The 12,176-nt window shown below is 55.4% G+C and overlaps 1 protein-coding gene across 7 annotated transcripts in view; it reads left to right on the top strand.

Annotated features, from left to right (window-relative positions):
• The first annotated feature begins 11,309 nt into the window (after positions 1 to 11,309).
• The window catches only part of ANK1 (ankyrin 1), a 238,122-nt gene continuing 237,255 nt past the window's right edge, over positions 11,310 to 12,176 (top strand). For 3 of the 7 annotated variants that reach the window (XM_070459728.1, XM_070459733.1, XM_020876352.2), the window contains exon 1: positions 11,311 to 11,740. In XM_070459728.1, the coding sequence (XP_070315829.1) occupies positions 11,615 to 11,740 (126 nt within the window). In that variant the 5' untranslated portion in view covers positions 11,311 to 11,614. Of the gene's footprint in view, positions 11,741 to 12,176 lie in introns of all 7 variants that reach the window. The other 4 variants (XM_070459735.1, XM_070459734.1, XM_070459729.1 and 1 more) reach the window with 3 other exon arrangements.

Raw genomic sequence — 12,176 nt, 5'->3', positions numbered from 1 at the left:
AACACTTTTATTTATTTATTAATAGAAATTTATTTAATTGGAGGCTAATTACTTTACAATATTGTAGTGGTTTTGCCATACATTGACATGAATCTACCACGGGTGTACATGTGTTCCCCATCCTGAACCCCCCTCCCACATCCCTCCCCATCCCACCCCTCTGGGTCAGTAAAGACTTTTAAATTGGGTGTTGTGTGTGTTAGTTACTCAGTCATGTCCAACTCTTTGTGACCCCATGGACTACAGCCCACCAGGCTCCTCTCTCTGTGGAATTCTCCAGGTAAGAACACTGGAGTGGGTTGCCATTTCCTCCCCCAGAGGATCTTCCCGACCCAGGGATCAAACCCACGTCTCCTGCATTGCAGGCAGATTCTTTACCGCCTGAGCTACCAGGGAAGCCCAAAATTAGGTAGTGGCCCCGTTTTGAATCTGGAGATTTGGCAGGACCATCACTGGCCGTGGGCGTCTTCCCTTCCTCAGCACTGGCCACTCAGCTGATGTTTGTTGACACGGCCTGGGCGTCCCTGTGTGGGCATCTGGGATGCAGGGATGGGGACCTCTGGTCCAGTTCTGGTGACTGCACCCCTCCAAAATCCTCAGAGCCATCCTTCCTTGGTTCTTTCGCTGACTCATCTCCCTCGTCCCCCCGGGAACTGCTGGGTCCCTAGGGTTTGCCCCTTGCTCACCTGGGTCTCTCAGAACCTCAGGGGGTCTCTGCATCCCCTACTAGCAGATGCCCAGGACATGTAGTGACACAGACAAGCCTCCAGCTCTGGTCCTGCTGATGCCCTTCTCTCCAGGTGGTGCTGGGGCTGGTCACCTACCTGTGGCCTGAGCCTTGTTTCCCATAACCTGTAGCTCAGGGGGTTCTAAGGACGACAGGAGACAACAGACAGGGTGCCCACCATGGTGTCTGGGTGAGGGTGGTGGGGCGAGAGAGAGGGTGGCCCCGAGCAGGCGCAGAGCTGGCTTTTATGACAGTGGTCCTGACCCCTGTGTGAGCGAGGCTGGTTGATGCCGACAACTCAGGAGTTGGGGAACTTTGCTTGGAACGCAGCCGGGCGGACTGGGCAATGGGAGGGAAAGGAAGGGCAGAGGGGTGTGAGTGAGTGTGACCACGGGGTTGGGAGGTGTGCAGACACTGTCCTCTGAGGGGCTGTAGCGAGGGAGCGTGGCGAGGAGACTGGGGGCCAGGGAGGCAGCCTTGACCGTCATCACCCTGGGGGGCCCTTAATTTCCCTGGGCAGCAAACCGGAAGGCAGCTGCTGAGTTTCTCAGTAACGGAGGAAAGTGAGTGTCAGCAGTTAACTATGTCCCCAGAAAGTGTTGCAGTCCTGACCTCAGCATCTGTGGACGGGACCCTGGGAGTATCACAGCCCTGTGTGTGACATAGGACCATCCCACTCAGAAAAAAGGCCTTTGCAGATGATCCAAAGTTAATGTGAGGTCGTTAGGGTGGGCTCTAATGCAGTATGACTGGTGTTTTTATAAAGAGGAGAAATTTGGACACCTAGTCCCCAGATCTGTTAGATGAGCAATTTCTGGGGTTTAAGCTGCCCCGTCCGCAGCCCTAGGAGACACCACAGTGAGTGATCAGATGAGAAGGTGCAGGCTGGAGGCTGGACCTCCCGGGGGGGTCACAGCTGGACAAGGAGCTCCCACTGGGGAACCAGAGCAGGGCAGGAGTGGGGAAGAGCCCTCAGTCGCAGAGAGGAAAACGCCACGACCCGAGGAAACACGAGCAGGAGACCCGCGCAGACGCTGCAGATAAGAGGAGTATTCTGAAGGCTGATAAACATTTAGCAGTGCGCACAGCTTCTCTCGCCATCAGAAACACAGATTGAAACCACAGCAGGCAAGCACTGCTCACTCACCAGAAAGGCGGAACCATCAGTGATACCAAGCGCAGGCCAGGGTGTGGGGCCACTGGTGGGAACGTCCCTGGTGGGAACACAGCTCGGTGTAATCACTTCGGAAAAATGCTTGTGCCAAACAAAATGCACACATGCCTGATGATCAAGCCATTTCCCTCCTGGGTCCTCACCCAGCACTGATGCGGGTCAGCGCTTCTGTCAACGGAAAGGACATATGTGATTGCTGTATCCATAGCAGCTTTATTTACAGCAGGCTCCAGGCGGAAATAGCTGGTGTCCATCAGCATGAGGGGGCCTCTCAGGTGGCTCAGTGGTAAAGGATCTGCCTGCAACGCAGGAGACGAGGGTTCGATCCCTGGGTCGAGAAGATCCCCTAGAGGATGGCATGGCAACTCACTCCAATATTCTTGCCTGGAGGATCCCATGGACAGAGGAGCCTGGTGGGCTAGAGTCTGTGAGGTCGCAAAGAGTCAGATACAGTTGAGCAACTGTGGGTGAGCACACATCAGTATGAGGATGGGTAAATGGTTGCACATTCACACCATGGAATAAACTACATAATAATGGCAAGGAAATGACTCCTGAGAGATGCAGCAATGTGGATGGCTCTCAGAGATGCGGTGTTGGGTGAAGCAAGGCCCGTACCAAAGGGTCTATGTTGTGTAACTCCATCGAGATGACGTTTAAACCCAGGTCAAGTTATCAAAGGGGAGGGAGGTCCGAAGAGTGTTGACCTTAGGGGCAGGCACCGTTAGGGAGGAGGTCAGACGTAGCCCGCTGCGGTGCTGGCAACGTTCCCCACCTTCATCGGGGTTGCAGTACATGGGGTGGACGCGCTGAATCGCTATGTGAGGGAGGGGCAGAGGCGAGGGGCCATCGTTGCAAGCCACCCCTCCATGCTGACTCCGAGTTCACACTTGAGTAGGTTCCTAGGTGATTTGAATGCAAGTTCAAATTTGAGAACAGATTTTGAAGAAAGACTCTGGTCTCCAGTGGGCAGTGGAACTGGGGATGGAAAGGAGAGGAAAGGGGGAGCTCCGTGGGACCCCGGGTTCCCGACTTGAGTGAACAGATGAGTGGTGGGGGTGGTATCTGGGAACAGAGATGCTGGGGAGGGTGGGGTTGGGTGTGCCCTCTGACGATGCTGCCTCCAAGGCTTGGCCCACTGCTTGACTCCATCTAGCTAGAGAGATCAAAGCTCTAGTTAGAGATCCAGTGTCATTGGAAAGTGGGTGCAGGTAGGTCATTGCCAAGCTGGGGGTCATGGCTGGAAAGTGAAAGTGAAAGTCACTCTTTCATGTCTGACTCTTTGCAACCCCATGGACCATACAGTCCACAGAATTCTCCAGGCCGGAATGCTGGAGTGGGTAGCCTTTCCCTTCTCCAGGGGATCTTCCCCACCCAGGGATCGAACCCAGGTCTCCTGCATTGCAGGCGGATTTTTTTTTTTTTACCAGCTGAGCTATCAGGGAAACCCAGGAATCATGACAGGAGGAGGGCTGAACTGAAAGGGTCCGGGGCGGAGTTCTTACTCATGAGCCCCAAGAAGAGCTGAGTCAGGAGACAGGAGGGGAAGCAGGCAAGAGTAGGGCAAGATCCAGGAACTCCGGGAGACACAACCGAGCCAGATGCCCCCGGGAGTTACCTTCAGGGTGGAGACGCAGCTGTAGGTTCTGTGACGCGGATAGCGAGCTCGGGGTGAGCGGTGGGAAGTGGCGACTGAGCTTTCGGGCAGCTTGGCGGTGGAGGGAAGGGCCGGTGGGGCTGTGGGCATCATGGCTAGTGGAGAGGCATTGCGCGGATGTCCGCAGAGGCAGGACTGATTGAAGCCGCATTATTTCAGGAGGAGGGAGGCGGGGAGGTCCAGAGGACAAACCAAAGGAGGAGCGTGGACCAGGGGGGTGGGCGTAGACAGGTCCACATGCTGAGAGGTGAGGACGGTCAACCTGGCGCTTTCTTTTGTGACGTGGAAGACACGGGCACGCGTGGAGCGCTACAGGGGGCTGGGGTGGGCAGCGCAAGGTGCCGGGGCGCAGACTGGAGGGGAGCAGGCGGGGCCTCCTCGGGCTCTGGGGCCCGGGGCAAGGGGAGTGAACGCGTGAATTTGATTCCAGCATTTTCCAAGAATGCAAACGTAATAATACCTCCTTCTGTTTTTCTGTTTCCTTCGAGTACCTTGGCTTTAGGGCTCTTCCTATCTCTTCAAATCCCACTCTGGAAAAGGCAATGATTAAAATGATAAGTTCCATCATAAGTAAACCTTGGGCAGGAAACGAGGAATCCGGGAGCTCAGTGATCACCTTTGTGATGAGCTCCTGACATTCTTTTGGACAAGGATGGGAGACAAGGGAAAGCCTGCCTCAAATATCAGAAGGGACATCACACAGGAGAAAAGTTTGACGAGTTCTCCCTGTCGGTAATGCAGGGGCCAATAAACGCACTCAGGGAGAGGCTGTGGGCGCAGATGGAGCAGAGAATGGACCCTGCAGGCCACCTGCGGAGTGACCTGGCTTGGGAATGTGGGACGGAACAGAGGGATCCAGCGCTCACACTGGTTGGGAAATGGAAAGGCAATTCCTTTGGATTCTAAGATTCTCTGATTTGGAGCTCTGATCCTCTGATTTTTGATTCTCTGATTTTTGATTGATTCTCTGATTTTTCTGGCTCACATTGGACTTGCACACCTGTGGGGGTGGCACTGGTGGCGGGGCTGGGACCCACAGTGGGGCAGGAGAGCCTGTGTTCTCAGAGGGCTCAGAGCTGCTAGAGGCAGAGCTGGACAGGCCTTCAAACCCCTCCTCCATCTAGGATGTCAGCCCCAGCATCGCAGCAAAAGCATAGACTCTACAGACTTTTTGTTCCAAGCTCAGGTTTCCTAGGTGGCACTAGTGGTCAAGAACCCACCTGCCAATGCTAGAGACATGAGAGATGCGAGTTCGGTCCCTGGGTCGAGAAGATCCCCTGGAGGAGGGCATGGCAGCCCACTCCAGGATTCTTGCCTGGAGAATCTCATGGACGGGGGAGCCTGGTGGGCTACAGTCCACAGGGTTGCAGAGTCCGACATGACTGAAGCGACTTCGCACACACACACACACACACACACACACACACACACTAAGTCCCTTGGCTTACCAGCCAGAGACCTGGAACAAGTTATTCACTCCGTGCCTCAGTTTCCTCACCTATAAAATGGCAATGGTGATGATGGCGGCTCCCTCATGGAACTGTTCTTGGGGTCAATTATGCTCAGAAGAAGGCCTGGCGCATTCAGGGTATTTTAGCTATTTATATTATTTAGCAGCAGGGAGGCAGCTTTTATCTCGGGAAACTTTATTAATTATTAATAATGTTTCTTTTAAGAACACAAATTGGTCTAGTTGCATAAACTCATAATAACAGAATGGGGTTGGGAATTGGAAATTCTAGGGAAGAAAGCAAAAATATAAAAGTGGATGCCCTGCCTTTCCCTTAAGAGCAAAATTAAAAGACTCCACCGAAATCTAGAGTTTACTTGAGTAGTGATTGTCTCTGGGGAGGAGAGAAAAACAGGGGCTTCCAGGGACTATCTCCTACTCTGGGGTTTCGATTCACATCCCACAGTCACTTTCCTGGCCATCTGAGTGGACAGCCCATGCAGACTGTGGGTGCACGCAGGACCCCAGGGAGCAAGAAGAAAAGGCAAGCAAAGCCCAAGGAGGGTGATGGTCCTACCCTGCCAGCTGGTCAGGAGGTGTGGGGGTGCCCCTGGCGATGCTGTGCAGAGCCCCATGGGTTCTGCTTCTACAGCCTTGGGGGCACAGGCCGGTCCTCCGGTTGCCTGCCTACGGACAGTATCGCATGGGCGGAACTCAGGTCACTGCTGTTACCTCCCCACCGCTGGGCCTGTTGACTCACCTGCCCAGCCAGTCATCTGCTGGTTCCCTTTAGGTCAGCCTGGGAGTTAGGGAGCTTGGGTCTGAATTCTGACTCTGAGTATTACATGTATGACCTCAGGGAATTTAAATCAATACACTTGGTAAAGAATCTGCCTGCAATGCGGGAGATCCAAATTCGATCCCTGGGTCGGGAAGATCCCCTTGAGAAGGAAATGGCAACACACTTCAGTATTCTTGCCTGGGAAATCCCATGGACAGAGGAGCCTGGAGGCCTTAGGGTCACAAAAGAGTCAGACGTGACTGAGTCACTAAACTGCCACCACCACCTGGCCTCGGCTTCCTCATGTGGGAAACAGGGATAAGAAGGCTCTTGTCATAAGAAATAAATGGTGCACAATGAGTATCAGTGCTTTGGGCACAATTAATAAATGGTGATTCTTTTTACTATCATCTATTGCCATGGGGATTTTTCACTTTCACGCATTGGAGAAGGAAATGGCAACCCACTCCAGTATTCATGCCTGGAGAATCCCAGGGATGGGGGAGCCTGGTGGACTGCCGTCTATGGGGTCGCACAGAGTCTGACATGACTGAAGTGACTTAGCAGCAGCAGCATTGACATGGGGAGTGCCTAGAAGGGCTATCCTCTGAACCCCATAGATCAGGGATCCCCAACCTCTGGGATCTAATGCCTGATGATCTGAGGTGGAGCTGCTGTAACCGTAATAGAAATATAGTGCACAATAAATGTAATGCCCTTGAATCATCCAGAAACAAACCCCCTCCCCAATACCTGGCCCATGGAAAACTTGTCTTCCACAAAACCAATCCCTGGAGCCACCAAAGTGGTACACAGATGACCAACACTGTCTGTCCTCTGACCAGGATGGAGGAATCCCTCCAATGGCCAAGATAGCTGATGTTGTCTTTTTCTCCCATCTCTTTTTCTGCTGATAGGACTCAGCTAGAGCAGCCGCAGCCCCCTCGTCACTGCGCCCATGTCCAGATCATCCTGTTGGAGCAAATGCCTTCAGGCGGCTCAGTCGAATCTTCTCCTTCTCAGTTTGCAGCCTTCTCAGTACCTAAGATCCAAGGAATGACCTTATAAGTGACCCCCAGCTGTGGACCAGATTTCCATCTTGCCCTCACTGTGGTTTTGGAAATCTAGGGCCATCCAGAGGAAATTTGGGGGAACTGAGGCAGGACCTTTGTACCCACCTCCCACTGTTGATCAGCATTTCCCCTTTGTACCTGGGGGGTTTTGTTTTGTTTTTGATCTTTGAAAAGCCCCTGTAAGGATCTCCTGTATGGATGTGAGTTGGACTATAAAGAAAGCTGAGCACCGAAGAATGGATGCTTTTGAACTGTGGTGTTGGAGAAGACTTTTAAGAGTCCCTTGGACTGCAAGGAAATCCAACCAGTCCATCTTAAAGCAAATCTGTCCTGAATATTCATTGGAAGGACTGATGTTGAAGCTGAAACTCCAATACTTTGACCACCTGATGTGAAAGAACTGACTCCTTGGAAAAGACCCTGACGTTGGGAAAGATTGAAGGCAGGAGGAGAAGGGGACAACAGAGGATGAGATGGTTGGATGGCATCACTGACTCAATGGACATGAGTTTGAGTAAACTCCAGAAGTTGGTGATGGACAAGGAGACCTGGCGTGCTGCAGTCTGTGGGGTCGCAAAGAGTTGGACATGACCGAGCGACTGAACTTACTGACTGACTGTAAGGATCTAGATACAGAGAAATCAGGTTTCCGGAGCTAAAAATGACCTTAGACACCAATTTGTCCAACTCACTGCCTTAAGAAACAAAGCTCACTGCAGCACTTTCTGTTTACTGAATTGTTTCTCTTTCCCTCCTGGCCACCCTTTAAGGGAGGTATTATCAGTATCTCTGTCTGTCTATAGATAAGCAAATTGAGTGCTTTAGTGCAACGTGATGGTTAAGCATATGCACTCTGGAACCAGACTGCTCGGGTTCCAACTGTGGCTCCGTTGTTGACTAGCTGTGTGACCTTCAGTGGATTAGTGCCCGTCCATGCCCAGTGCCCCCACCTGGAAAATGACGCTAATGCCCAGTGCAGGGCTGAGTGAGGGTCAGCGCGTGTTATTGTTGCAGACGTCCTGCAGGTTCTGTTCCTGACCACCACGGTAAAACGAGTATGTATGGCAGTAAAGTGAGTCATCCGAATTGTTCGGTTTCCCAGTACAAATAAAATGATGTGTACACTCCACTGGGGTCTGTTAAGTGTGCAAAAGCATGACATCTTTAAAAACGTGCCTACCTTAATTAAAAAACACTTTATGGCTACAAAGTGCTAACCGGCATCTGACAATGCAGGGTGGCCACAAACTTTCATGCGGTGACCCAAGGACAGGAGCAGATGAAACCAAGGAGGATCTTGGAATGCAGGAATGGAAAAACCAGACCCTTATCCACCTTCCCTCCCATCCCCAATGTTGTAACTATTAATGAATTTCAAGTCCTCCTGACCAGTATAACCTGTCTCCCCTCTTTCCCGTATAGGGATAAGGTATTTGCCTTACTCTTCCCCCCAACCCAATATACCTGCCTTCATCCCATTAGCAAATGACCCACAAGACCCCTATCCTGCTCCTTACACCCAGGGTATAAAGATGAATCAAGGACCCCTGTTCAGCGTCGGCTCTCCCTGACCATCAGGGAGCCAGCCCGCCGTGCTGGCAGCCACTCTCCCCTCCCTACTCTAATAAACTTTATTCTTTTCATTCTGCCTCGTGTCTGGGAATTCTTTTCCAACCCGCGCACAGACCACAACATTTCATTTTGTAAAAAGTGTCGTGTCTGGGAAGTGTAGGAAAGTGAAATGCAATAAAACGAGATAGCCTGTCTTCCTTGAGCCAGTACAGAGTAGACTTGTTGATTTTCTCAACACACGTTCATTGAGTCACTGCGGTGTGCCTGGCCTGCAAGGTGCTGACGATACAAGGATGGGCAAAACCAGCGTTCCTTCCCTCACGTCTAGTGGGGAAAATGGGCATCGGTGGGAAGTCACACGTGTGTGCAGTTGTACCACGGCAGGTCTTATGCAGGAGGCACAGTGGGAAAGGCAGAGTTGGTGGGGCCTCCAGAAGAGCTTCCTTGAAGAAGTGAAGACCACCTTGATGTCTGAAGACGAGCTGGACTTGGGCAGCCTGGGGATGGTGGGGTGGGGTGGGTGGTCAGGCAGAGCAGTCTGAGCAGAGGGTAGTGAGGTCTGAGTCCCTGCGGATGGACAGCCCTGGCCCCTTCAAAGGCTGCGGACGCTGGAGCCCGGGGTACGAGGGCTAGTTTGAGGAAAGACCAGTCGGTGGGAGGAAGTGTCTGATCCTTCGGAGCCTCACCAAAGGATTTCTTCATCCCCAGAGCAAAAGAAGGATGCCGAGCTGAGATGTGAAAACCATCAGATCGGTGTTTTCGGAAGACTCGTGTGACTGCAGTGTTCGGGATGGGTTGTGGGTGACCGAGGGGATGCAGGGATGATGGAAGGAGGACAGGGGTGGGGCACCAGTGCGTGGGCCTGGCATTCGGAGGAGAGGTCTGAGCTGGAGATAAAATATGTGCCTTGTTGGCAGGATAATTACAGCCAGGGGCATAGGGGTGCTGCTCTGGGAAGACATTCTAGAGTCACCTTGTCCCAGAAACCACGAGTCACCTGCAGCTCTTACATGACTGAAACGTGCCTCCTCTGAATTTAGATGTGCTGAGTATAAAATACACACTGAATTTTGAATTTATTTGAAATTGCATTTATTATACTAATAAAACATCACTTCCCTCATGGCTCAGCTGTAAAAAATCCACCTGCCAATATAGGAGACATGGGTTTGAACTCTGGGTCAGGAAGATCCTCTGGAGAAGGAAATGGCAACCCACTCCAGTGTTCTTGCCTGGAGGATCCCATGGACAGAGAAGCCTGGTGGGCTACAGTCCATGGGATCGCAAGAGTTGGACATGACATAGCGGCTAAACAAGAACAGTATAAAACAATGTGAACTATGTCACTGATACTTTTATATCAGTTGCATGTTGAAATGATAACATTTTGGATATAGTGAATTGAATAAAATATATTATTAAAATGAATTGTACCAATTTCTTTGAACTTTTAAAAAAATGTGGCTACTTGAAAAATTAAATTACATGTGGAACTGGGATTATTGGCTTCTGTCATGTTTTGCTTGAACAACGCTGTTCCAGTGTGAGAAAGGGAGAGGGTCTAGGACCCAGCCCTGGGAAAGAAGGATGTTCAAAGCAAGATTTCAGACAGCACCTAAGCTAAGGGGAAGCAGCTGGGTAGATACGGTTGCCAGGGACAGGGAGACCGAATGCTCACTTCCAGGCTCTCGTCCGGCTGGTTAGCCTGCCTCAAGTCCTCAGTTTCGGAGGGTGGAAAGAGGCAGAGTATTTGATCAGAACCTTTCACTAATTCTGAAATACCGTCCTCCACCAATTCCTCTTAAGCTCTACGTGGACCAAGAGCTCCCTCCCACTGGCCGGGCTAGGAGGCGCCTGGGAAAGGCCCCAGGCTGAGGGATGGGGGCTGGCACCGGGTCACGCAGGGAGCTGGGGGATGAGCCGAAGGCCCTGCCCCGCCGCAGCATGAGCTTGTGGCCGGTGACCCACACGACCAGGGGTGTGGCTCCTACAACCGCACACACACGAGCAACAGGGGTGTGAGATGCCAGGAACTGGGGGGTGTCCCCGGGGCCGAGACCTAGATCCATTCCTCTCAAAAGACAACTGAAGGCAAACTTCATCTCGGACGCCTTTCCTATCTGTAATTGGCAAATATGCAAATGAAAGGCCCACATGGTCTGGCCGGGCAAATCAAGCTCTAGGCCAGCGACTGGGGGAACCGGCGCTTCCGGGGAGCCTGGGCACCGCGCCCCTCCGCGGGCGCCCGGGGCGGAAGGCCCGGAGGGCTCGGCGTGGGGGGTGCGTCCCGGCCCCCTCGGCCGCCGCCGGGGGGCGCTCCAGGCCCGGACCCGCCGCGCCCCCCAGCCCCCACCCTGGCCGCGCGGGCCTGGCCTCCGCGCCCCGCGATGCGGTCGCTTCCGCCGCCGCTTCCAGGCTCGCTGTTCGGTGGGATAGCGTGGGCTAGCGGCCCGTGGCCGGCCGTAGCCTCCCCCGCGTCCCCTGGCTCGTTGCGGCGGGGCCCTCCGGCAGCTCCGGGCGGCGCGGCGGCTTTGTTCCCGCGACCCGACGGCGCGGGGGCCCGTGCGTCTGGCGACGGCGGCGGCGGCACTGCAGTGGCGGAGCCCGGCCGGCCCGCGCGCCTGCAGCCGGGCGCTCGCAATGCGCCAGCGCGGGCGCCGCGCGCGCCGAACCTCGTCGGGCCGGCGGGGCAGCCCGGCCGCCAGCTGCCCCCGCGCCCTCCTGCGTTAACTGCTGGGGTCCGCCCCCTCCCCGCGGCCCGCCGCCCGCCGCTCGCCGCAGTACGAGCCGCCTCCCCGCCCCCGCCCCCCGCGCCGCCGCCGCCGCCGCCGCCGCAGGAAAGGGAGGGGGGCCGGAGGGAGGAAAGGAGGGAGGCGGCGGGGCAGAGCCCAGAGCCCGTCCCGGGCACCCGCCAGGAGCTCCGGCCGCGGCGGGAGGCGCCATCCAGGGGCCGCCGGGCAGCCGCCGCGCGCCTCGCCCTCAGCGCCTCTCGCGGCCGCGTCCCCGCCGACCCGGCCGCAGCCTCCGGCCGCGGGGAGGGCAGCTCCCCCCGCCGCCCGGGACCCCCCGACTCCGCGGAGGGCAGACTCCTTTTTTCCTCCCCGGGAGGGTGTCGCCACCTGGATCGCCAAGTGCGAAGGGCCCGGGAGGCGGGGACCCACCGGAGCACGGTGACCGGCCATGGCTCAAGCGGCCAAACAGCTGAAGAAAATCAAAGACATCGAGGCGCAGGCCCTCCAGGAGCAGAAGGAGAAGGAGGAATCCAACAGGAAGCGGAGGAACCGCTCCCGTGACCGAAAGAAGAAGGTAAGGGGAGGGGGGCGGCGAGCCTGGAGGCGGAGGCGCCAGGAGGTGGCCGCTGGGGGAAGGGGCACGGCGGAGCCCGGAGAGACAGGGGGGCGCGGGGCCCCGCGGCCGGTCCAGGCGATGTTGCCGAGCGCAGGGCGCGCGGGGCAGGAGCGGTGGAGGGAGGGGGCTTCGGTGCGGCCGGAGGAGGACCGGGCAAGGAGCTGAAAGGGCAGAGCGGGCGGCCTGGAGGCTGAGGGCGCGCAGGAGCCCGCCCGCCCGCGGAGACCTTTCAGCACCTTGGACAGACGCCGCGGGCCGGGCGCCGCCAGGAGGAACTTTTCCGCCCCCCGCCTCCTGTGGTCGGCGCGGGGTGGGGGGCTGCTCGCCGCCTCTCCGGGGCTTTCCAAGGAAGCCGCTTTGGGAAATGCGGCCCCGGGCTCTAGAGACTGCTCTG

Source organism: Odocoileus virginianus, chromosome 32 (genome assembly GCF_023699985.2).
Source record: "Odocoileus virginianus isolate 20LAN1187 ecotype Illinois chromosome 32, Ovbor_1.2, whole genome shotgun sequence".
Lineage (NCBI taxonomy): Eukaryota > Metazoa > Chordata > Mammalia > Artiodactyla > Cervidae > Odocoileus > Odocoileus virginianus.
The sequence above is the reverse complement of the archived record's forward strand: the minus strand, read 5'-3'. Positions and strand labels throughout refer to the sequence as shown.